The sequence below is a fragment of the Pelodiscus sinensis genome, chromosome 22, assembly GCF_049634645.1.
Source record: "Pelodiscus sinensis isolate JC-2024 chromosome 22, ASM4963464v1, whole genome shotgun sequence".
In the NCBI taxonomy this organism is placed as follows: domain Eukaryota; kingdom Metazoa; phylum Chordata; order Testudines; family Trionychidae; genus Pelodiscus; species Pelodiscus sinensis.
In genome coordinates, this window is record NC_134732.1 from 734,781 (window position 1) to 761,906 (window position 27,126).

Below are 27,126 nucleotides of genomic sequence, written 5' to 3' on the forward strand. Positions count from 1 at the left end.
AAATCACCTTGAAAACCTGACTTAGGCCTTGTCTACACTACACAGCTTTGTCAACAAAAACAGCTTCTGCTCACAAACCAGTGGAGTGTACATGCTACAGTGCTACTCTGGGTGGCACAACTGCTGTTTTACTGACAAAATTAAACCAGGTCGAAAAGAGGCATAAATATTTCAGCAGTGAAGTTTAAAGTGACAAAGCATCAATGTAGATCATGGCTACTCCCTCAGAGAACTGATGGGCAGGATTCCCTGGGATGCTAACATGAAGGGGAAAGGAGTCCAGGAGAGCTGGCAGGATTTTCATAGAATCATAGAACACTAGGACTGGAAGGGAACTCGAGAGTCATTGAGTCCAGTCCCCTGCCCTCATGGCAGAACCAAATACTGTCTAGACCATCTCTGATAGACATTTATCTAACCTGCTCTTAAATATCTCCAGAGATGAGGATTCCACAACCTCCCTGGGCAATTTATTCCAGTGTTTGACCACCCTGACAGTTAGGAACTTTTTCCTAATGTCCAGCCTAAACCTCCCTTGCTGCAGTTTAAGCCCATTGCTTCTTGTTCTATCCTCAGAGGCCAAGATGAACAAGTTTTCTCCCTCCTCCTTATGACACCCTTTTAGATACCTGAAAACTGCTATCATGTTCCCCCTCAATCTTCTCTTTTCTAAACTAAACAAACCCAATTCCTTCAGCCTTCCCTCATAGGTCATGTTCTCTAGACCTTTAATCATTCTTGTTGCTCTTCTCTGGACCCTCTCCAATTTCTCCACATCTTTCTTGAAATGTGGTGCCCAGAACTGAACACAGTACTCCAGCTGAGGCCTAACCAGCGCAGAGTAGAGCGGAAGAATTACTTCTCGTGTCTTGCTTTTAAAGAAGCCTTATTGAAGGCACAGGAAGAAACCATCCCGATGCACAGTAAGAAAAGCAAATATGGCAGGCGACCAGATTGGCTTACCGGGGAAATCCTTGGTGAGCTTAAACACAAAAAGGAAGCTGACAACAAGTGGAAACTTGGATAGATGACTAGGGAGGAGGATAAATATATTGCTCGAGAATGCAGGGGAGTTATCAGGAAGGCGAAAGCGCAATTGGAATTGCAGCTAACAAGAGATGTGAAGGGTAACAAGAAAGGTTAGAGAGGGTGTGTTAGTAAGGATTAGTAAGGGTACCTCCGATACTGAATGATGATGTGGGAAAGCTGAAGTACTCAATGCTTTCTTTGCCTCTGTCTTCATGGACAAGGTCAGCTCCCAGACCACTGCACTAGGCAACGCAGTATGGGAAGGAAATGGATAGCCCTTGATGGGTAAAGAACAGGTTAGGAACTTTTTAGAAAAGCTAGACATACACAAATCCATGGGGCCGGATTTAATGCATCCGAGGGTACTGAGGGAGTTGACAAATGTCACTGCAGAGTCTTTGGCCATTATCTTTGAAAAGTCGTGGAGATCGGGAGAGATTCCGGATGATTGGAAAAGGGCAAATGTAGTGCCCATCTTTAAACAAGGGAAGGAGGACAATCCAGGGAACTACAGATCAGTCAGCCTTACCTCAGTCCCCGGAAAAATCATGGAGGGATCCTCAAGGAATCAATTTTGAAGCACTTGGAAGAGAGGAATGTGATCAGTAATAGTCAACATGGATTCACCAAAGGCAAGTCATGCCTGACCAATCTGATTAGCTTCTTTGATGAAATAACTTGCTTTGTGGATATGAGAAAGTCAGTGGATGTGATATACCTCGGCTTTAGCAAAGCTTTAGATATGGTCTCCCACAATATTCTTGCCAGCAAGTTAAGGGAGTATGGATTGGATAAATGGACTGTAAGATGGACAAAAAGCTGTCTAGACTGTTGGGCTCAGCGGGTAGTGATCAACGGCTCGATATCAGGTTGGCGGTTGGTTTCTAGAGGAGTGCTCCAAGGATCGGTTCTAGGGCCGGTTTTGTTCAACATCTTTATTAAAGACCTGGATGAGGGGATGGATTGCACCCTCAGCAAGTTTGCAGATGACACTAAGCTAGGGGGAGAGGTAGATATGCTGGAAGGCAGGGATAGGGTCCAGAGTGACCTAGACAGATTAGAGGATTGGGCCAAAAGAAATTTGATGAAGTTCAACAAGGACAAGTGCAGAGTCCTGCACTTGGGATGGAAGGATCCCAAGCATTGTTACAGGCTGGGGACAGACTGGCTAAGTAGCAGTTCTGCAGAAAAGGACCTGGGGATTACAGTGAATGAGAAGCTGAATATGAGTCAACAATGTGCCCTTGTAGCCAAGAAGGCAAATGGCATATTAGGTTGCATTAGGAGGAGCATTGCCAGCAGATCTAGAGAAGTGATTATTCCTCTTTATTCGGCTCTGGTGAGGCCACATCTGGAGTACTGTGCCCAGTTCTGGGCCCCCCACAACAAAAAGGATGTGGGCGCACTGGAGAGGGTCCAGCGGAGGGCAACCAAAATGATTAGGGGTCTGGAGCACCTGACCTATGAGGAGACTGAGGGATTTGGGTTAGTTTAGTCTGAAGAAGAGAAGAGTGAGGGGGGATTTGATAGCAGCCTTCAACTTCCTGAAGGGAGGTTCCAAAGAGGATGGAGAAAGGCTGTTCACAGTAGTGACAGATGACAGAACAAGGCGCAATGGTCTCAAGTTACAGTGGGGGAGGTCTAGGTTGGATATTAGGAAAAACTCTTTCCCTAGGTGGGTGGGGAAGCGCTGGGATGGGTTCCCTAGGGAGGTGGTGGAATCTCCATCCCCAGAGGTTTTTAAGTCTCGGCTTGACAAAGCCCTGGCTGGGTTGATTTGTTGGGATTGGTCCTGACTTGGGCAGGGGACTTGATGACTCCTGAGGTCTCTTCCAGTTCTGTGATTCTATGATTCTACTCCACATGTGGGATCCTTTGAACATGGCCTCCACTGGGAACACGCTCCATGATGGCGAGGCATCTCCCAGGTGGGGTGAGCACTGAAAGATGCAAGCATATAGGCTGGCCGCAACAAGTGGATTCAGGGTGTCGGCATTTCTAGCCCCCAGAGAGGAGGTGCCAGGAGTGCCAGGGCATGGTGGGAAATGCATTGTATTCATGCCTGTCAGTGTGAAATAAGCTATTTGCATGTATATGCAACCACACTTAAATTGTGGCCTTCTGCATGTGCTGTGAGTATCATTGTAGCCCCCGGGGCTTCCAAAGTAGACTAGCCCTGGTGTAGATGCTACTTTTCAATATATTGCCAGAACTGGCCTCCTCCAGTATCCCACAATGCCTGCGGTGACTGCTCTGCTTACTGTTTTGAGCTCAGCTGCCCTGCATGTAATTATGCAGGCATGCTGCCCTCCCCAATACCAAATGGTGACTTGTGCTCTGTGCTCTCCTCATTGGGAGAAGGCAGTGCACAAGTCAGTGGGCACTGCCAGGCAGACGCTGCTGATCTTGTATGACAAATACTCACATCTCCAGCAATTTGAATTCACCAAAGTATTTTCCACAGGCAGCACTGCATGGGTATGTGACCGCAAGTGCTGAGATACAATGGTTTCCAACCCAGGTGATGTAATGTACTGGAACAAGGTCTCCTCCTACTCTGCCTTCATACAACCAAATGATATTTGAGGGAACAAATGTTACTTTGTCTATTGTTTTCCAAAAGATCAAGAGTCTTCTCTGTCATTCTAATATCCCCCTCCTTCACCTGACTCCAGAGTAACATCCTTTGAAAATACTTCAAGCAGGGTGGGAAACCTAAGGTGCAGGGGCCACATGCAGCCCCCAGCTTGCCTGAATCCAGCTCCTGAGGTTCAGGGCTCTCCCTCCAGCATTAGGGAGCTAGAGCTGGCACTCCAGCCCCCAGCTGCCTTCCCATGGACTGGCCTTGGACTGATTTTCCTGTGGGTCAGCAGTCCCCAACCCAAAAAAGGCTTCCCTCACCCCTGAGTTAAAGCAAAGAAACCCTGTGAAGTCCTGGTGGAGCTGCCCGCAGCGGCTGTCCTCTGGTATGCACTAGAGCCGTGGTCCCCAACACGGTGCCCGCGGGGGCACTTGCATGCGCCCGCCAGGTGCTCGGGGCTGGCCTGGTCCCGGACACATGGCACGGCGCTTGCGGGGGGGAAGCCCCGGCCCCGGCCGTGCGGCGCTTGCGGGGTGCTTGCAGGGGGGGACCCCGGCCCCGGGCGCGTGGCTATGGGGGGGGGCCCCGGTGCCGGGCGTGTGGCTATGGGGGGGGCCCCAGCCCCAGGCAAGTGGCTATGGGGGGAGCCGCCCCCGGGGAAGCGGCTTCGGGGGGGCTGCCCCTGACACGCAAGTGTCCCCGCCCCCCCGGGTGCCCGGCGGGCGAACGGCCACGCCCCCTGGTGCACGACAACCTCAAAAGGTTGGGGCCCACTGCACTAGAGCTTCTGGGTCTCTAAGAACAGCAGTGATGATACCTGAACTCAGTGCTTTTCTTTTATTTAAAAAAAAGTGCCAGTACTCCAGGGGAAGTTGTTGAGCTCTGACTGGAGGTGCCAGTACTGCATACTGGGCAGTACCATCACAAAAAAAGCACTGACTGAACTAATGGGCAGATTTCTGAACAGCCTTCTTCTGCCCTCTGCTGTTTAAATACAGGAGAAACAATCATTCTCAGTCCATCGTGTACATTGCTATTCTGGGGCTTCCCAGGTTTGTACAAAACACAGCTCAGGATTCAACCCAAGGGAAAAGCTGGTGGCAAAAACAAAGAAGCCCGTATTCTGTATGCGAAGAAGCCATCTGACAGGGTAAGGCTAAGGTGGGGAGACAACAGACTTTTCATGCTGCAGTGAGGCAACATCCATAAGGATCTTTCAGTTGGCTGGGCAAGCAACTTCCATCTCCTCACTTGCGAGTTAGAGTGAACAGGCCTGATGCTACCTAATTATTATTATTCACTTTTGGGCAGGAACCCTCATTTCCAGAAAGAGACCAGCAGGGCCAATGTGCAAAATTAGTTCTAATGTGGAGTGTGTTACTCTGCTTCCGTATGTGGACTGTTTGGAAAGAGGCTGGAATACCAGCTACGCTATTCCAGCCCCAGCTATTCTCTCCTCTCTGACTACCAGTATCTGTAAATCAGCTACGTCAGTCCCAGAGGGTCTCCAGAAGGGCTTACGTAAATATCCCATAACAGCGAGCAGACGCGTTATACCCAAACAGACCGCTCTCCCCTTATGTGTGAGGACAACTCCATATCAACTGCGTTAACTGCACAGAGTTCACATCCACTTTACTGGGAAAGCCAAGGGAGCCCAGCGATGAGGAAATCACAGTTGTGTCTCAAGAGCAGGGAGCATGCACAGGGCAGAAGAGGAGGACAATCAATAAGATACATGGAACTGTCATGTGGCTGCTCATTTGCTCTGTGGCCCCATCTGCTGCTATTAGGGCTGTAAATGGTGAATGAGTAAGTGAGGCCCTTCACGAGTGATGCTTACCGGTTCCTGGGCAGGTGGCTGCTCCAGCCCCGCGAAACCCACCAGATCGGCCCTGTCCCTGGCGGGCCCTGTCCAGCCTCCTGCTGCAGGTTACACGCTGGCTCCCCGGGAACAGGGCTTGCTCCTGGGAAGCTGGCTGCAGAGCCCGCAGTGACGCCTCCTCCCTGGGATACTTCACTGCAGGCTCTGTGTAAGCTCTATACTGCACAGCCTGCTGCATGTGGAACTGAGTAACCACTAGGATTTTTAAATGAATTTTTACATCCCTAGCTGATACCACTGCATCATCCTCTGTCTGTCTCATAGGCCTTAAGCTCAAGAGCAACATAAGGAGTTTCACACCTTAAGGACTGGCCAGCTCCTAAATCCTGCGTAGGACTCTGTGAGTTCACTGCACTGGGAGAAGGGTGAGTTCTAGCTATTGGGACTCACCTAGAACTGAGACGCAGATGCTTTCCCATGCCAAGAAGCCCTGCTCCCACCTTCCCTCCTGAAAGCACCCTCCGTCTTCCCTCTGCCACTGCTGGCTCAGCTGCTTTCCCAGGCAGGGGGCCAGCAGTGGAAAGGAGTGTGCAAGGGGAGGGATGGGCAGCAGCAGAGGGACTGTGGCATGGAGCAGGACCAGGAGGATGAGGCCATGTGGCTGGGAAAGGAGGCCTCAGACTCCTGGCTGGAATGTGCATGAGTTTTACGCACAACAAGGGGTGGTCAAAAAAAAGAAATTTTCACCCCAAAAAAAGTCTTGATTCCTCTCCCTATGAATTTTTTTAAACTCAGATGTCAGGAAGGGAGGCAGAACAGGGGGAGGGAGAGGAGAAGGCAAATGGGAACTAATGTTAACTCCTTTAAGACTGAAGTGCTACAGCATTAAGGTTGTAAAAGTGAAACTGTCTTCATTCATGTTTATCTCCGTCAAAGCCATCGTAAAAGGTGATTAGAGCAGGTCTCTAATTTGGTACATGAGGTCATCCTGACTTGAGTTACAGGAGAAACTGGCCAAGAACAACCACTGCCATTTCCTCCTAGCAATTATATATGCCAGAAAGTTGAGCTTGACTGTTACTGATTTTCTCCAGAAAAAAATAAACATTTGCTTGGAAGTCAGCAACTTCAAACTGAGTTTATGTCTATTGACCTCATTTTTTTCCAATCAGCAGATCCCTGCGCAAGGGCCACTGGAGCAGCACAAAGGAGATGGGGCTGGCGGAGAGGATCAGGGTGTATAGAAGATGCTCTGATTCAACACATCTCCAATGGAGCATCCCATGGAATTTCAGATGGAATTTAATGTTCCCACTATGTGGAATACCTGAGTTAGCAGAGGTGTACAGCTGCCTGCCCCTCCCCTGTGGACAAAGGGATCTGCTGATTCAGAGGGGGCTGCAACTTGCAGCGGTGAATCCAGGCTGATATTTGTATCAATTGGAATCAAGTCCTCAAAAACAACAAATACCTGCCAATGTATGTCCTGACTTACAGCATGAGCTCTTTTGGGAACACTGGCCTGTGCATAGACACAGAATTTCTCAGGCTGAACCTCTCTAGTCTGGCACTCTCTGGTCCAACAGCATCTGTGGTCTGGAATTATTTTAATTAGCCGAATGTCCACTTACCATGGGTGTGGTCAAGTTTCCCAATGTCCCATAAAATTTGTTTACCAGCACCAGTCCTGGCTCTCAGTGTTCTGTGCTGTTATTTAGCTCTAATTTTCCCCAAATGTCTTCTAAGAGCCCAGTAAGCAATGGAAGTGTTGGCGATGCTGCTAGATAAAATTGATCTTCAGTGGTCCAGCAAATTCTCTGCTTCAGCGCTGATCAGGTCCTGAGGGTGCCAGACTAGAAAGGTTCAACCTGTATATATTCTAGAGAGCTTCTCTGTTTGATCAAGAACTCCTCCTAAATGGTGAGAACTAGGACCAGCAAATTCAATATACAGCTTCCTCTTAGCATAACTTAAAGCAACAAAAGGGTTTGGCTGTGCCAGGAAAATGGGATGTGCCTAGAACGGGACTGCTTCTCATAAAACCAAACAGAAAAGAGACAGAATCACCAAATCACGTACAGCCCTCAAAATGGACAGAACTGAGTGAATGCTGAAAGAGACTGAACTAAGATGAACCAGACAAAAATAAAACAAACCTAGAATAGGACTGCTTCTCAATAAACTTTACAGAAAAGAAATAAAACAGAGGAATCTGAAGTAGTGCTCTGTTTTGACACAGTGATATCAATGTTTAAGGTTTGAAAACTAGGAAACAATGTTATTGGAAATCAAATTGACTATAGCCCTTTTAAGTTAAAACATAGTGCATGATAAGAGTTCATAGGAATGAAGAAAAAATACACCTGATGGAATTCCCATTTTAAAAAAATTACTAAAAATAGACAGTAAATCTTTTAACAACCCCTTTTTTAAAGAAATCTGAAATAAAAATTAACTTTATAAAAATAGCAATGTATTTTTGAAAAATACAATCATTTAAATTAAGCATGCAGGAGGCCCCCGACTTGCGATGTGACTGGTTCCGGGGGAAGTGTCGCAAGTTGGGGGCATCATAACTCGAACCCACATTTATGATAGGCGCCATCATAAATGCAGGCTGAGGACGCAAGTCAGGGGTTTCCGGCCCCTTCCACACTTACAAAAATGGCTGTAAGGGGGGCGGGTCGGAACTCGGGCGGTCGCAAGTCAAGGGCCTCCTGGATACATTTTCCTTTTATTTAAAAAAACACTTCATTGAGTTAAAGACCTAAGACATGACGGGTATATCTGCTAGTTTATAATAAAAAATAAAGTTGATGTAAGATTCAAAGTAATTCTGCAGATCCGTGGTATGTTAATACCGATCAACGTTCCCTCTAATCTTTTCCATCCATATGCGGATTTCTTCCATCCATGTGCAGAATACATTTTTATGTGAAGTGAGGCATGAGTGAACATGCACCACCTGCGGAAACACAAACCTCGCTGTGGGTTCTCTGCTAATCAGCTGGACAGCCCTGAAATCTCTCCTGAGCAAGCCGCACAAGCACACAGCTTTTGAGGAACACTGATTCAAGAGCTGATTTTTTAAATTGAACCACTGCTTTTATAATCCTACACTAACAATAATGCAATTAAAAATGTTACAGATCAAGCTGGTGGTCACCTCTCTTTTACACTGCAGTTACCATATTGAGGAAAAGAGGAGGAAACCCTCTGGAAATACGAATGTACATGGGGGAAGCACACTTCAAGTTCCACCCAGATTCCAGGGATAGCCTCTATCTTCCACCTGGGGAGTACTATTAGAACAGGCAAAATCCTTCAAACAGCTAAAGTTTTTCAAAGTCACTCATTGCTGCATCTCCACAATCTCTTTTTGCAGAACTGCTGGTACATACCCTACAGTCATTAATCCAGCAAATGCTGTTCCATGGACAAATCTGGTAGGGTACTAATAAAATTCCTGGAGAAGCTCAAAACTCACTCACAGTAGGTGAGGGTACTAATGATACTGTGTAGCTATACTGGATAGTAGTTTATACATTATGTATGATTTGCAGACCTTGATAATTAAGTACTATCCACTCGAAAAGCACAGGTTACAGGAAATAAATCTATTTTTTCAGTTTGCTCACTTTGTGCTTTGATAGCATTTCATACATGGATAATTTCACCACTTCTCCTGTACAGTCAGTTTACACTGCATGTGGGTCTTTCATAGGGTTGGAAGAGCAATTCCTTCAGCTTCCTTTACAAACTAACTAGGAAGTGTGGCCTTGTGGGTGTCCAGGCTTACAGGACAGAAACTCCTTAGGTCTAACTCTGGGTAAACTATCAACCTGCTGTATAGTTTTAACAAATCTTTTAATTCCTCTGTGCCCCAGTTTGTCAACCAATACAATGGGAATGAATTACAATGAGGCACTCCAGGGGAGAGTTTGTGAGGATAATTTATTCATGCTGGAACAGCACTTTGGAGATGTGAAGATGAATATGCAACACAGTGTCACTACACAGTGAAATGAGATTCACTGTGTAGGTTAGCACATAACATTCAGTGTCAGAAAACAGGTAAATATGCAATATCCTGTGGTACTGATGGAGTTAGGGAACTAAACAGGATGCAAATCATAAGGGGTACCTGAAGATTCTGCCAGAAGTCATTACCTTGTTAATGTCACAATGAAAACAGACTGGTGTTTCAGGTACTGAGCCGCTGTTGGGGGACAGGGGAGCAGCCCGCACACTTCCTGGGCTTTGACACTCAGCTGCAGGATTCCCAGGTACCGGTACCTGTCCCTTCCCCCCACCCAGACCCTCACAAGTACCGTGTCTCCTGCCCCAGCACCCACTGGCACCCTGCCTCAGCACCCTGCCCCTTTCCCCAGCACCCTGTCCCCTGCCCCAGCACCCACCGGCACCCTGTCCCCTGCCACAGCACCCTGTCCCCACCAGCACAGTTGGGGCCACATTAGTGAGGCTTGAGGGGTTTAGAGCGGTTGTGTTTTTGTATCTCACTTGTGTGGCCCTGGCTGACTTTTCTGTGGGTCAGTGACTCCCTGACTCAAAACAGGTTCCCCGCCCCCTCACAAATAAAGACAGTGCTAAAACCTTTTGTGTTTGACATAATATTTTATTTAAAAATGAAGCCTGGCCAACAAGCCCCCAACTGGGGCCAAGCCCTCATCTGGCCACAGCATCGTAACACTCCTGTACCCCCCACCTTGACCCCAAATCTGAGCCTATCATACACTGGAACCCCCTGTCCTGAGCTTCTCACATCCCCAAACTCCTGCATCCCCACATCCTCAGACTTTGTTTTTAAACACCACCAATTAAGGTCCTAATGGCAGCAGGCATTCCTCGCTGGACATGTGGGAAAACAGATTAGCTTATCAGTTGTTCACTAGAAAGGTGATTAAATGATTTTGTGTCATATCACATACCTGGATCTAGGTTATATTGTTCTAGGAGCTTGAAGACCAGTTTGCTTAACATTCTGTGGTTGAGTTTGTCAGGTCGTAAACCTGGATACTGCCTGTAAACAAAACAAACAAAACTAGAAAGAAACATCAATGCAAGCAGATACGGTACTTCTCCCTTTTAATAGCAGGGATGTTGTCTGTAGCTGGGTGGTGGCAGCAACTTCTTTTTCCTCCAGCATCCCTCACAGCCCAACTAGGTCTGCTTAAGAAATAGGTATTTAAGTCACTGTGCACAGAGTTCACTGAAAACATCTACTTGCTTATAAAGCATTCTTAAAACACCTACCTAGGGAAGCAAGGAAACAGACTGACAGAGCCAGATGAGTGCCCAAAAGTCACCTACTTCAAAACAGGCCCAACAAGGAAAATAACAGAACACTCCTCACCTACAGCCAAAACCCCTCTGGCACATCACTGACAATCTACAACTTCACTCTCACAGGCCTTGGGAGACAGGCCAATCCTCATCTACATACAACCCTCCAACACGAAGCAAATACTCACCAGCAGCCACACAATGCACCACACCACCACTTAACCAGGAACCTTTGCCTGCACAAACCCCATTCCCAACTCTATCCACATCTCTATACTAGCGACACCATTCACAGGACTTAACGACATAAACCACAACATCAGGGGCTCATCCACCTGCACATCATCCACTAATGTGATCTATGCCATCAAGTGCCAGCAGTGCCCCTCTGCCATGCACATTGGCCAAACTGAACAGTCCATGCACCAAAGGACAAATGGACACAAATTAGACATCAGGAATGGTAACACCCATAAACCTATAGGGGAACATATTAACCTTCCTGGACATTCAGTGATGGATTTAAAAGTAGCCATCCTTCTACAAATTACAGAGGGAGACTGCTAAACTGGAGTTCACTTACAAGTTCAACACTATCAACTTAGGTTTGAATAAAGATCTTAACTGGTTAATGCAGTACAAGGCAAATTCCCCCCACCTTGACTGTGCATTGTGTGAAGAAAAACTTCCTTTTGTTTTAAACCTGCTACCTATTAATTTCATTTACTGACCCCTGGTTCTTGTGTTATGGGAACAAGTAAATAACTTTTCCTTATTTACTTTCTCCACAGCAGTCAGGATTTTATAGACCTCTATCATATCTCCTTTAATTGTCTCTTTTCAAAGGTGAACAGGTGAAAAGTCCCAGACTTTTTAATCTCTTCTCATATGGCAGCTATTCCAAACCCCTAATCATTTTTGTTGCTCTTTTCTGAACATTTTCCAGTGCCGATATATCTTTTTTTAGATGAGGCAACCACATCTGTACGCAGTATTCAATATGTGGATGTACCATGGATTTATACAGAGGCAATAAGATATTCTCTGTCTTATTCTCTATTCCTTTTTCATGATTCCTAACACCGTTCACCTTTTTGACTGCTGTTGCATGTTGAGTGGATGTTTTCAGAGAAGTATCCACAATTACTCCAAGATTTCTCTCGGGTGGTAACAGCTAATTAATTCCCTATCGTTTTATACATATAGTTGGGATTCAGTTGGAATATGCAATTATCAATATTAAAATTCATCTGACATTTTGTTGTCCAGTCACCTAGTTTTGTGAGATCCTTTTGAAGCTCTTCACAGTCTGCTTTGGACTCAACTACTCTGAGAAGTTTGGTATCATCTGCAAATTTTGCCACCTCGCTGTTTACCCCTTTCTCCAGATCATTTATGAATATATTGAATAGGATTGGTACCAGTACAGACCATAGTAGGACACCACAAGTTACCTCTCTCCATTTAGACATGCATCTGGCGAAGTGGGTCTTTGCCCATGAAAGCTTATGCTCCAATACATCTGTTAGTCTATAAGGTGCCACAGGACTCCTTGTCGCTTTTGCAGATCCAGACTAACACAGCTACCCCTCTGATACTTCTCTCCCTTTTGAAAACTGACCATTTATTCCTATCCTTTGTTTCCTGCCTTTTAACTAGTTATCAGTCCATGAAAAAAACCCTTCCCTTCTCATGACATCTTACTTTGCTTAAGAGCCTTTGGTGAGGATCTTGTCAAAGGCTTTTTGGAAATCTAAGTATATTATGTCCACATATTTGCTGACCCCTCAAAAAATTCTAGTAGAATGGCTTTCACACCATGTTATTAGAAAGAACACTGGAGAACATATTGGTCTTACCTCATAGCTATTTAGCACCTGCTCATAATGCCATATAACATTGTATGCTGTTTGAAAATAAGAGGGCAAAACACAAAATAGAATAATCTTCTACCTTGAAACATCTGCAGTATTAAAACCAGGTTCACACCACATATCCAATGTCTTCAAGAGTTTGCACTGGAGATCAGGGTATTCTGCCACATAAGTCTCTACAAGGTTAATTTTCTCTTGAAGTAGCAATGGCGTGCACATCTAGGAAGGAAAAACAGATTTGCACTTTCAAAGAATTTCAGACACATTGTGCTCTATGCCTGGTGCAGACTACTTCCCACGGCATTGCTTCAAGCAGGCCAGATGTCCAGCCACTCCCAGGCTCCAGGCACAGAAGCATGAGCAGTCCCAGTTTGCTCCCGCTCAGAATCTGACCAGGGGGAGTTATACACCTGCACAGGTGCTCAGTATGGGCCACATTCTGGCTCAAACTCTTCTATATTGAGGTCTGTAAGTGTTTCAGAAAAGGATTCTGAATTGCTTAAATCTTAAACAAATATTTTTACATTCAAATGTGCCTAAAGGGAGTTTTCTTCACAGAATTTTCAACATAAATATTAAGCTATAACATTACAAACTTTTGGCATTAGAATTTATTTAACTCCCCCATGCCACCTCTTACTACCACACAAGTAGAAAATACTTGAGTTATCTTCTAACACCCATTATTCTGAATAGGGAGAGCTGGGGAGGAGATGGGACTGGCTGTGTATTTAAACAATAATTTGTAAAACAGAATTAACAAATCTGATATTTCAGATCCTAGTTAGAAAAATATTCTATGAAGATGTAAAGCTGTATAGAAACAATCTTTCAGTCATTTCACAGATTGAAATGTCATTTTAGCAGCTCCAGCTCCATAGTGACTTCTTACAAATCAGATATTAGTGCTTACTATTGGTATATAACTTCCACTTTTTTGAAAGACTATGCATCTTGTTTATCAAAGCCTACAGCTGATGACAGGAAGACTACAGGGGAAACAGACTTACCTTTTCCACATCTAGATCTAGCTGTAATTTTAGCTTTATACTCAGAATGGCTGCCTAGAAAACACAAAAGGTAGAAAATATTTCTTGTTGCAGCGGAGGACGTATGCTTGGGAGAGCTTGTAAATGGATGTGTTTCTAAATGGACATATAGATAGACCTTTTATACACATTTTTCACAGAATGATTCTTTTTTACTGTTATCTTTTGAATGTACTAAATAAATGCAAATGGACTTCATTTAGAAATCCATAAAAACACTATCAGTGGCATTTCATGTTTTAAACTGTATTAAACCTCAGAAGAAAAATTCTGAGATCAAACACTATTAAAAAAAAGAGAGAGAAAAAACAGGCTCTCTAATCAAGTGTTTGGAAAGACTCAATTGACAGTTAATTTTCTCCAGGAATATACATTTAAGATCTGAATAAAAAAGATATTCATGAATTAACTTGAACACAAATCTCAGTGCTTATCAATTGTGCTATGCAGTTATATTTTGTGTAAACATCTCATTCATAAATCTGAAAAAAATCAACAGATGTTTCAAATGTAGCCCCCCACATGCCCTAGATCAGCAGTTCCCAACCTTTTCCAGATGGGGACCCATTCTGACAATTCAGGAAGACTTGGTGACCCAGGGCAATTCAAAAAATGTGTGAATGGCTCCTTAAGAGCCACCTGGGAAGACACCTGGCGACCCTTTCGAAATGTAATGGCCACCCCTAGGTTGGGAAACACTGCCCTAGATGCAATGAATCACAAATAAAAAGATGATAATAATTAGATTGTTTCCTTTTATGCTGTGTTGTGACCATTGTGAACTAAGGCTTGTAATCCCCAGGTGAAGTTAATCAGAATCAGTATCCTAAATATGCAGATGAGGAAAGTATGTCAGAGTGGCAAGATGATTTGCCAAAAGTCATACAAACAGTCAGTGGCAGAGCCACTTCAAAAAAAGAATTTTTGAATTCCCATTCTGTATTTTAATTCCAAGAACTTGCTTCCACACTGGCTTCAGTTTTCCTCTTCTACTAGATACAACTTCCGCCCTGCTACAGTAAAGTGATACAAAACAATGGATAACCGTTGATTGTGAATTGAAAATCAATACACCCATATCATTCTGCCAGGGGGTTGCTAAAACATGTTCGCTGAGCCCTGATTCAGCAAGGCCCACAAACAAGTCCTTAAACCCATCCTTATTCAACGAATGACTTAAGCATGTACTTAAGTCTCAGTGAGTTAAATCTCAAACTAAGCACATACTTAACTGATTTAATAATAATATATGGAGGTATACCTATCTCATAGAACTGGAAGGGATCTTGAGAAGTCACTGAGTCCAGTTGCATGGCAGGACCAAGTACCATCCCTGACAGATTTGCCCCAGATCCCTAAATGGCCCCCTCCAGGATTGAACTCTCAACCCTGGGTTTAACGGCCCAATGCTCAAACCACTGAGCCATCCTCCCCCAATTTTGTTGAAATACTTTTCTTGATTTTATGACTATCAGTGTTATAACAAATAGAAAGCCCTGTTACAGGAGTTATTTACACAGTCCATTTCTTTGAACAGAAAGGAGACCATGAGAGAGTATCAGTATGTTTACAATATCAGTAATATAAGGAGAGACATGCCTAAATGAAGATTCAACTGACTTGGCTGCAAAATATTTATTTTGTTATTGCAATGTTTAATATTGTTCAGTTTCCACCACAAAAAAATCAGTGAAATCGGCCTATTTTTATGGTTTTTGTACAGAGGATAAAATTTCCACACATGTATCATCTCATTCAGGGACTCATTTTGCTGTCCAGTAACAAATACTTCAACATATAGATGGCATGCATCAGCGGATACTTAAAGATACACCCCACCATGAAACAGTATTTGTGCATACTCCACACTGGACCAGAAGTAACTAGAATAACTGGAAACTAGTAATCATATTAATTTAGTTGTAGAAACCTCAGATCAAAACTGGATCAGCAAGGAAATAAGAATCCCAAATCCAAACTGTCTTCACCACTAAGCAAGATCAAAACCTACCATTTAAATATGATCTGCTCAGCACATTATCCAGGAACCCTAAAATCCATATAATGTCTGCACACACCGTGCATTTATTAGGAAGGCCCCAAAATGCACCCCAAAACCATCATATCTGATGTCAAAAAGGTGAATACTCATATGCTGCCTTTTCTGTTCCTACTAATGTGTTCCAAATACAGAGTTTCCAGTGCGAATAAAAATAACAGCAAAGAAATAACCCAGATAAGCTACATTAACTCCTTCACATCCACCCCACTCACTTCCAAAGTGGATCGAAATAGAAGCATGGGAAAAGTGTATGTGTTTTCTGGTCCCAAGCCAATGGAGGGCAGGCATATGAGGAGGACTAGGTACTAACTGGTTGACTGATACAGGGAAAAAAAGATAGGAGCAAAATGTGACTTCCCAATGGTCTGATCCAAAGTCCGCTGAAGACAGCGAGTCTGGTCAAGCAGCAATCACAATAAACTTCACATGTGGACAAAACAAAAAACGATCCAAGGATCTGTTCACACGAGGACAGATGTTCCCAGCTTACCCTCAATCAAGATATTCTCCTTAAAATGGGACTGAGAAGACTCTGATACCTATGCCTCATAGTGTTCTTCTCTACCTCATCCCACAGGGGCCTTCATCTTCCCTGAGCACAATTTGGAGGTGACCATTATAAAGTCATAGATCACTAGAACTGGAAGAGACCTTGAGAGGTCAGAGTGTCCAGTGTCCTGCCCTGGACCATTCCTAGATAAAACAGGTAAGAAGTTTTTCCTAGTGTCCAACCTGAACCTCCCTTGCTCCCATTAGAAATGATGGAAGGTGGAGGTCACTTGAAAGAAGGTAATTTTTGTTTACCTGAAGATTTTGTGTGTTCGCATCTAATGATGGGAAAATGTTCAGCTGAAAACATTTACCCGTAAGTCTAAGTATTTCTTTTCAGATACTCCCCATTGCACGAGATCTACTCAAAGAGAGTGGAAAACTCAGATGAATGAGTGAGAGAGCATTTACATGCGTGCAGTGTCATGCAGAGCAGGGGAGGGGAAGAAAACAGGTGTGCGTGCAGGGAGGGAATTGTGGAGAACACAAAGGAGGAGAATCTGGGGCTGCGTGCAGAGGAACCTGGAGGGAATCTGGATGGAAATCTGCATGTATGCACATAAGCACGTCACAGTGTGAAAGACAGAAGGGAGGGGAAAATGAATTGGACAGGGCTGTTTTGTGCATCTCCGGTGACATAACACAGCTTTCAACCCAGTTTAACTAGTCAGTGTGTTTGGCCAGCGTCTTTGGGGATGGGCCTGAGCTGCATAAAGCAGCAAGAGCGTATCTTGTGAATTTGGCCCTAACAGATACAATTAAAAAAAAAAGATTTAAGGTCCCATCTTCCAATTAGAACTATCACATGATAACACTCATTTACTTTCTTATTCAGGGTTCACATATTAATTTTTTAATTAAATAAGGAAAATCCCCCACAAAACCTAAATTACAATGCAGGTAACATATCAGTGATTTACGGTAAAATGCATCACAGGAAGGTTTTAACTGTCCACAAAACAGCTCAGGAAAGTCTGAATAGTAATAGAGAGGTAGCCGTGTTAGTCTGATCTTGCTAAAACAAAAGTCTGCCCTATAGCGACACTACAGCAAAAAAACAATATAATGGATATTCTAACATCAGTTGAATCTAATCCATTTAAGACTATAAACATGAACATGCTTTAATTATATTATTGCAAGACATCACTAGAGGGCTGACATAAGGGAGAGTGTGAGCCTGAAATGTAACTTGCTAAACCTTAGCATGTTTGCATTTTTCAGTCTGACCCTATCAGAATAGCCTGGGATTGTCATGCTTGGTTTTGGAACAACTCAGCCATCCCAGTAATGTATTTTACTTTCAATTACTGATATGTACTCTCAGCCTGAATCCTGTATTAATGCATTTTTTGTTTAAGTACGCTAAGATGTGTGTATTTAAACTAAATAAATAGTATATATTTTAATGCCTTTATTGCCTAATTCCTTATTTCAGCAATTATCCCTAGATATAATTAACAAATCTGTCTTTTTTAATGAAAACTATCAATTACCACCTCAAGACAACATATTTATTAAATTTATTTTCAGTACAAAAATGAATCAATTCCTGAAACTTTTCGCTAATATTTGAAAACATATAAATATAGAAGGATAATGTCATTTAGTTGTTAAAAATTAAATGCAAAAATTATCTTCCCATCCCTGCTAATCCTTAGGCCCAATGTTCTTGTTTAAAAAAACATACAGAAGAAGAAGAAAAGTCCCTAGACTTCTAACATAGAGAGCTTTGAGTGGGAGTTCTCTCAAGCCCAGGAATATTTCTGGTTGTCAAAGGCTAAAAAGATTATTTATTGTTTCCTTCCTAAACCCAGCTCCACTGCCACCTGTTCAGAATTTAATATAAAGCTGTTAAACAACACCAGAACTTTGATGCTGACTGCAAAACAAGTTTCACTGTATCTGACCCTAGAAGCACTTACTACTGATCCACAAGCAAAGGAATTTGATTTTTTTTTTTTTTGGCACAGCTATCTTTTTACCTTTATAAGCTGTTTAAAAAAATGTAAATAAAATAACTCAGTGGACAATAGAGGGCATTCATCCCACAGAAAGACAGCCGCCACCCTTAGACATGAAATCTCGCAGCACATTAAGTCATGAGACCCCACTAATCAAAGCTGACAGGGCCCTGAATGTGATTTCTGCTGGGACTTAGCGATATCATGGGGCACTGAAGCATGCACAGCCTGCCAGACTGCCCCTGTTCATGTGACAATGGCTTTTATTCGCTAAAGGGGCCTGCGAGTGACAAGAGTCTCCTTTGTCTTTAGATTCCTGCATTTGGAGTGCAAGAGAGGTTCATTCAACCAGCCCCAGACACTCTTTGAAAGGCTGAAGTGTAACATAAGATGACCATGAAACACTAGCTTGCCTTCTGCCTACCCCTCATTCTTCTAAAGCACAGCCTGGCCTATTCAGCGTCTCTTCACAGAATAGCATCGCACTATATTAGCCTCTGGTCTGCTGAATTCCATCATTGTTTAAAAAATACTGGCGGCCATCTTGGTTTTCATAAAGCCATTCACCAACACCGAAACGGAGCGCTCCAGAGAAAGACCTTCTGAAAGGCTACAGTACTGTCAGCGCCTTGGAGTCCTGCACAACACATGGTGTGCACAGCATTTTGTCCAGGCTCCGCCTGAACACAAAACAGAGTCTAATACTCTTAACACTAGAGCTCAGGGTATGGTTTAGGGCAACTACTGAAACTCGTCTGGCCATTATGCTTGGCTCCCAAAAGCATCTGTGTAAGAAAGAGGAATTATAGCTAACAGCACCCCAGCTGGAACCGTATCACAGACATTTTAAATACCTGTGCTTAGAGACGATTCTCCCTTATCAAACAAAAGCATGAACTCCAACTGTCAGCCTTAAAACCCATTTTTGTCAATTCCTCCAGTGCTGCATTCCACATACTACCAGCTGCAATCAACTGCATTCCCACCAGAATGGACACATCTCCAGCACCTTGCCACACAGACACTTCTGCCTTTTTCTTTAACTGCCACCCAACTTACCGTCAGGAAAATAAAGCTCCCACTATATGTTTTGGGAGCATTAGTGCCATCCAGTGGCCAGTGAGACTCGTCTCATCTCCCCTATTTCAGGGGTGCTTCACGCAGAATGTACCTGCTACTATTATTGTAGAACCTCTGAGTTACGAACACCAGTTAGGAACTGACCAGTCAACCACACACTTCATTTGGAACCAGGAGTAAGCTGTCAGGCAGCAGCAGAGACCAAGAAAAGAACATGGCAAATACAGTACACTACTGTATTAAATGTAAACTACTAAAAAATTAAAGGGAAAGCAGCATTTTTCTTCTTTGTAGGAAAGTTTCAAAGTTATATTAAATCCAGGTTCAGCTGCAAACTTTTGAAAGAACAACCATAATGTTTTGTTCAGAGTTATGAACAACCTCTATTCCCAAGGTGCTCATAACTTTGAGAAGCAGGAAACATTCACATCTGTGGCATCTAGATTTATCTTCCAATGACTAACTTTTATCCCACCATTACTTCCATTCTGACCCACTGTAATCCGCTAGCATTGGAGGGGACAACACAAAGTTCACAGATCCCAAGGGACTGCTCGGCTCAGCTACACAAATTACTGTTATTCTGAAAAACAAATTGGTTCGCCCCTCAAGTAGCTGTAATACCGAAGGCCCCGGGAGGGATCGGATCTGCTTGAGAAGTACATGAGTCTTGAGGAATATCAGGGACCTCATTGTCTGCAGAGACATTATTCTCATCTGGGATTTGTGAGGTGGGACATGAACATATAAGGCAAAATTGAAGACCCTGAAAAATGCTTTGTTCACATAAGAATATTAAAAGTGTCTTGGGGACTAATGGAGAGTGTTTCTCCACAGTAAAGACTGAAATCCAGGCGCCCCCCCCAATCGATCGATAACCTTAGGGCTTCAACAAGGGGGTCAGAGAAAGCAAAGAATAAGAGCAAACGTTTAGAAGAGTTTCAAACTTCGAAAGACATAGGGAGGGACAGAAGGGGTTAAAGGGGCTCACAGCTGAATGTTTTACTGCCCCATCTGAAAGTAGCCCTACAAGTAGAATCAGCACAATGCAGACACCCTCTGTCACAGCTTGCAGCCGAGGCCTGCTAGTCCTAATGCCAGGCCCTATTTCAGTGTTTCAGTGGCTATGGTGTCCTTAGAAAATCTCTCACCTTAACAGGAAATAAAGGACTTTTTGTGTTATTAAGCATCCAAAATAACTTACCCCAAAATTAATCAAATTCTTTCAAGCCTTGCAAAAGGAGGCTAGGCTTGACTGGAGTTGTGTGTCCCCCAGGGTGAGGCATTAGACTGAAGGAAGAGTTAGCACTGCAGTAAAAGCTTTCTTATCCCAAATGTTGGGGAAATGGGAGGTGCCATCAGTCAAATAGTCCAGTTAACTAGAATAAGTGCAGGAGGAGTGAAGGATCCAGCTGGCATGTGGGTTCTGGGGTGGGGCCAGGGATTTGGTGTGCAGGAGGGGGTTCTGGGATGGGGGGTGCAAAAGGGAGCAGGGAGGGGCTCTGGGAGGGTTTGGATTCAGCAGTGGCTTTGAGCAGAGGGCTGGCCCATAGGAGGGGGTTGCGGAAGCTGAATCTGGGGGGCATTCACAAAGGGCAGCTCCCCACAAGCAGGGATACGGCCCTACTACTCCTACTCAGAGTCACGACTACGCTGCTCTGCACACTGCCTCCACTCGCAGGCACTGCCCCCGCAGCTCCCACTGGCCACGCACCCACCAATGGGTGCCGGGGAGCCTGTATTCAGGGTGTGGGCAGTGCATGGTGCCCCACGAGCTTTCCTCCACCTAGGAGTAGCAGGACATGTTCCTGCATCTGGGGAATGCCCAGAGGCAGCTGGGGAGCCTGCTGGCCTGCACCAACCAAGCTATAAACTGGACTTTCCAAGGTCAGAAATGCTGGTTTCTAGAGCTTTCTGGTTGGCTTTTACTGTATCCAGAGCAACAATCATACAAAATCCCTCCACGGCCAGGCCCCGCTGCTGGTGTGAAATGGCATTTACACAGACCCAATGAAACCAGGCCCAGACACTAGCAGAGAATCGGAGCTCTCAGTATGCAAATCTCACTGAAAGTCAAGACTCACCTCTTTGTACTTGCCCTTGTGGTACATATGGCTGACATGGCCAAGCAAACTGGTCCGGTCTGCTGCATGTAGCTGATAAATGTTGAGCAGCGGGTCAAGAAGATTAACTTGGCTCTGGGCTAGGATTCTGAACACTCGGGCCTGGAGCTTCTTCAGTCTCAAGCCAGACTATGAAATCAGAGTCAAACGTGGATTTTGTAAAGACCAACAGAGTTCAATGACAGTCAAAACAGAACATTTTAAAACATCAGACCAGGCAACCCTTTGGGAAGGGGTTCTCCAGTTCCCACCAGGAGTTTTGACACAGAAATCAGGGCAAGACACTGCACAACTTACTTTACAGCGGCCAATTAAACTAACATTAAATGCTGGTGGGGTACAACTTGGAGAGGCCTGGTATAAAGGTCAATCAGAACTTGAGGAAACGGCCCCCAACAGAACTGCTTGCAGTATTCACACCTCCAGCTCATCACAGAAGTTAGAAAGCAGGTCGGAGCAGGTTTCCTTAATGATACGTGCCCACAGCAGAAACAAGCTTCCTGGCTCTTCCACCCCTCAGCTCTCCACAGGCAGCCATTCCCTGCCACACATGAGAAGTCAGTTTCATTCCCAGGCCCTGGAGTGGCCATGAGGCAAACAGATGGCATTGTGATATAGGAACCCAATAACTAATACACACTTCCATACATGGTCATTCTAGTAAAACTCTGGAGAGCTTGACTCTCGGTCCTGTGCTTAATTCAACTACAACAGACAGGAATGGCAGAAAAGAGAGATGTTGGGGCTCTGAATGGAGCAGCTGAACTCGCACACTCAGGCACTCGGGGGGAAATGAAAAATGGAGCAGTACCAAGACAAAGCCGCCTGACACTCACAGCAAGCAACGTACCGAAAGGCAAAATCTCAAGGTGTAAGAATGCACCAGGGCCAGGAAACGGAAGGATGACTTGTGATGACCTAAGCTACTGGGGAGAACCAGATTGTTACCACTTTCAGCATGCTGAGGGACAGGCGCTCCTGCCATTTGGCAAGACTTACATGATCCTAGAGTAAACATTGTGTGCATGCAAAACTGGGAGAGAAGACAGTGAGTGGGCTTTTGCCGACAGCAGGGATGGTGGTTCCTAAGGGCAAGCCTCCAGCCAAGGGAACGTCTGAAAGCTCCATATTCCAGCAAGGCAGCTTGATTTGGGGAGACAGAACTCCCAGGCTATCGGAGGAAAAGGGAAGGTATTTTAGCACCAGTGGCCGTTTTCCTTTCAGGCCAGTGACACAGGAACAGAGAGCCTCAGGATTAATTCCATCTGCAAGTCACAGGGTGGAAAGGAACTGGACTCTGTAGGAATGGGAGGCCCTTTCTTCAGGCTCAGTCTCTTTCTCTCTCTAACCTGCTGGCCTACAGGATGTTCCTTTATCCACAGCTGCAGCTCATTGGTGATGTAACATCCCAGGGAGTGCCCTTTTCCCTGCCAGTCACTGCTGCTCTCCAGCATGTCCAGGAGTCCTGCCAGCGGGTCTTCCAACGCTGCAAAGCCCCTCCTGGTTTCTTCCTTGAGCTGCCGAGATACAAAACCCAGGAGATTAGTGATTCTTCCCTTCCCCCGGCCAGCACAAAGATTTACTCTTATTTAACTGAATCTGTTCAGAGAGGTAACTGTTGTCATTCAACCACCATCCGTGCTTCCAGTGACTTATCATGTCATTACAGATTCCTTCATGGCCCGCTGCACCTCAGAACCAATGGGAAAGGCGGCAATTGCCCACACTAATTATCTTATAGAGACAGAGAAGTTGTTCTGCAGGCTGAGGGTCTGGGAGAGGAGGGTGTTACTGGAGAAGTGGTGATAGTAAAGGCAGGCAGATTTACAAACTCGCCTACCTGCACTTCCAACATACCTACAGATCAAAACCAACCCTCCATTCCTGCACTGCAAACTTTTACATTCATCATATCACCACTGCAATCACAATTGTGCAACACTTTACACTAGAGTGAAAACTCCAGAGAATTAAAGAGTTAGGGTTTTAATACAGGATAAAACATTTCCCATCAACTTGTTGAAAACTCAAATTGCCTTATTTGAAACCCAACTTCCCTTTCTCCAAAGATGCGTGAGGTACTTGGTTTAGGCCACCATAGCATTCTTATAGTGGACAGCTCATTACAATTATAGACGGGATGCTGAAAAGCATGGAACATGGAAAAAATGATGCTATAAATCTAAGGAATTCCAGGGTGATCTGTTTAGAAAAGTGAAGGAACTGAACCCTCACTTTGTGAATGCTAATAGGCAACTTACTCCCCATCTGGACTAAGTGATAAATTAAAGCACTAGGCAATATCATTATAATGTTTGTATTAGAGAACAGTTTCCAATGAGTTCAGAGGTTGGCAGGGAGAAGAGGTGGCATCCTTCAGTAGCGCCACAAGCACCTTTTTCACCACATGGTGCATATCCAGGCATGGAGCAGAGGGAGAGCAGTGACAGAAGAGAAGAATTCCATCACAGCAGCTGCTTTTCTTTTTTCTGGCTAAGAAGCAAAATCTGAAGGATGCTGATTCCTGTATGCAGCAAGGTTTACTAATTTATTCTATATGATGTCCCCAGCTGCAGCATCAAATGAAATCAACACAAAACGACTGAAGAAGAATACGGAAAACAAAACAAAAAAATCTAGAGATAATATGCATGTTAGTTTTTTTTCCTTTTTATTCATCTAAAATAGCTACTGGAAGACAGTGTGATTTGCCAGTAATTTTCCATAGCCTCCTTCATGTTGAGAAAACCTTCAGACCCATAACAAATATAAATCTGTTTCTCTTTCCTGGGTTATCAGCTGCATCAAAAACAATGCTGATGACTAACAACGATGTGTGTTTAGATAAAAGTCTGCTCCTTCCCTAAGCATTTTCCCTGTGGCAAGAGCTCATGAAGTCCAACACAGAATTCTACCCTCACTGCAAAATTCAGCAGAAGCAGCAGCCAGGCTACAGTGGGACAAGCTCTTATCCAACTGTAAGTATCAGACACAACAGCCAAAGGAAAACAAAGTGACCAGCCAAGTAAACTGCACTCTGCAGAAATGGCTTTTTTCCCAAAGCCCCACTTCAGCACATGTGGGATTGAACAAGGGCCTTCTCGGCACAGCTCAGCATCTCCTTGGGCTGGAGTCAGACTCTGAGCAGAACACAATGGCCTGAGAGAGAGCAAGCTCTCACTCATGCCAACTTAGCTCAGAACCCTCGCAAAACTGGCAAGAGCAGTGACAGTACATCTGGACTGATTTTTGATGAAGGATCACTTAGCTATTCTTAGCAATGGGAAAATCCTTCTTTAAAGTCTGCTAATGCTCCAAGGAAGTGAAAAATGGGACGGGATGGACAGAACGTGCTACCTGAATCACCTTGTTCATCATTCCTCCAGCACAAGATTCTTTTAACGTAGATTTGTAACTATGGCAGATCTAGTTTTCAATAATTCACATGACAGGGTTTCTTTGGGAGACTATTTCACAGCCTACTAACTCCCATGTATAAGAATTTTTTGGCTGGTGTCCAGAAGTTGACCTCAATGTATGGGCCAGGGATTATGGCTTGCCACAGGATGCATCTGACCAGAAAATAAGTAGGTTTTTGTCCCAATTAAGGCCACAGAGTGAGAGAACACAGAGAGTTCTTTCTCGGAAGAGACTCTCGAGTTGCGTGGCAAAGATAATACCGAATCATTAACACTTTATTAAAATAAATTAAAGACTAACAAATGTTGTGAAACATAGGGTTACCAGGCAATATAAAATTCTATGGCTCTGGGTGGTATCATTTCTATGATAAAAACTACATACCTAGCATACTCACTCCCTGACCTGAAGACCTGGTGGTAAGAGACAGACTTGTCCCTCGCATGCCCCATGAATTTGAAGGTTAAAAATGTTGAATGACTAAGCTACACTGCAAAGCTGAACTCATAACTTGATAGAAGGTAGACGAAGTTGAAGAGCAAACAACTGTGATCTCCAGCATGGATGTTTTATAGAGAACTGGCACTGCTTAATTCACGCCCAAACTACCATGCCCAAATCTTATTTCCTCACCTACCCAGACTAACTTGCTTTAGCTAATCATACAGGATAGAGATCTGGCAGTTTCTTGCAGAACAACCAAACACCAAAAATAACTATAATGAATAACATCTACTGGAACTCTGATTCAGTGACAGCAGGATATAGTAACTAAGTAGTACAAACCAAACATCAAATGGTCTGGTAGCACTTTATAGACTAACAAAACATAAAGATGGTATCATGAGCTTTCGTGGGCACAGCCCACTTCTTCAGATGACCGGAGTTCACAAATCAGTCCAAGAAAGAAGTATGTTACATGGTAAAGCAGGCTAGCAACTTAAACTTATGGGCTACACAATCTATTTTATTTTGTTCATTTTAGCTCTTTATTCCAAGTTACAAAAGCAAAGACCCTTTGACTAATCCTGCTGTATTACACCCAAAAAAAAAGTTTTTCTTCTATGCACAAATCACTGAACTCTGAAAACCTCCAGCATGGTCCTAGCCAAATGTAGAGATCTATTCTTCTATCAGTGTTCACAAGGAGAAGATTAATTAATGTGATTAACTCTCTTTAGCATTAATAGAAGTCATCTGCATAAGTCATCGGGGGTCTTGATGAAATCAATGTATATCATTTTAACTTTACTCATTTACTGTACATGCAAAGTTCGGGTCACTTTACTTCAAATTATCTTGTCTGGAACAGTGATGATGTTAAGTGGCAGATGGGGGCCGAATGGTTACAAATTCAGGGCATCAAGTATCAGAGGGGTAGCCGTGTTAGTCTGAATCTGCAAAAGCGGCGAGGAGTCCCGTGGCACCTTATAGACTAACTGAAGTGTAGGAGCATAAGCTTTCGTGGGCAAAGACCCACTTTGTCAGATGACATGCATCTGACGAAGTGGGTCTTTGCCCACGAAGGCTTATGCTCCTACACTTCAGTTAGTCTATAAGGTGTCACAGGACTCCTCGCCGCTTTTGCAAATTCGGGGCCTTATTCTGTTCTCAGGGAATGCACACAGCTCCCTTTGGCATCAGCATGGAACGCAATGTAGTTCTGAAGGCAGGCAATGCTCAAAAGCCTGAATAGGTCTAGTGTCAAGGCAGCTGAAGAAGCAATGTGTGTGCATCATGGCAGTGCAGACAGCAGGAGCACAGCCCTGCATTAGAATGACAGAGATGTTTTACCCCTCACCATCCCTGTCATGGCTCCCTGCCTTATCCATCCAATGGCTTTTCTAGTGGTCGGGAGGCCCATCTTTCCCTTTCAAAGGGAAGTGGTTCGAACACCTGCACTGGCAGATATGGAGAGTAGTGGAGGGAGAGAGAGCCACGTGGCTGTGCCTGCCTGCAGTGCACCCGCACTTTGTGTTTGAGGAACATTTCCTCAGTAAAAGCTCTGTCTTCCTTCAGAGCCAATTCACAGCAAATCGTCTGAAATCACATGCACTCCTGCGGTGGCGCAGTGCAAGAGACCTGCTGAATACGTTACGGAGGCTGGGATGAATCCTGCAGAATTCCCTCTGCTATAAGAAAGCTGTGATATAGTCTGCACTGGACACTTCAGTTGAGAGGCTCCTTTTCATAACATTTTGGTTACAATCCACCCAAATTCCCGTTTGCAGAGCGTATGGATTTGGATGATGATTTTCGCCTGCTG

General features: G+C 44.3%; 1 protein-coding gene across 14 annotated transcripts in view; it reads right to left on the bottom strand.

Moving 5' to 3' along the window:
• EXD3 (exonuclease 3'-5' domain containing 3) overlaps positions 1-27,126 on the bottom strand; it is a 353,448-nt gene that overhangs the window by 225,685 nt on the left and 100,637 nt on the right. For all 14 annotated transcript variants that reach the window (XM_014570610.3, XM_006117367.4, XM_025181796.2 and 11 more), the window contains 5 exons: positions 22,790-22,957; positions 21,402-21,569; positions 13,624-13,677; positions 12,693-12,832; positions 10,385-10,476 (listed from right to left, as the gene is read on the bottom strand). In XM_014570610.3, coding sequence (XP_014426096.2) covers positions 10,385-10,476; positions 12,693-12,832; positions 13,624-13,677; positions 21,402-21,569; positions 22,790-22,957 — 622 coding nt within the window. The remainder of the gene's footprint in view (positions 1-10,384; positions 10,477-12,692; positions 12,833-13,623; positions 13,678-21,401; positions 21,570-22,789; positions 22,958-27,126) is intronic.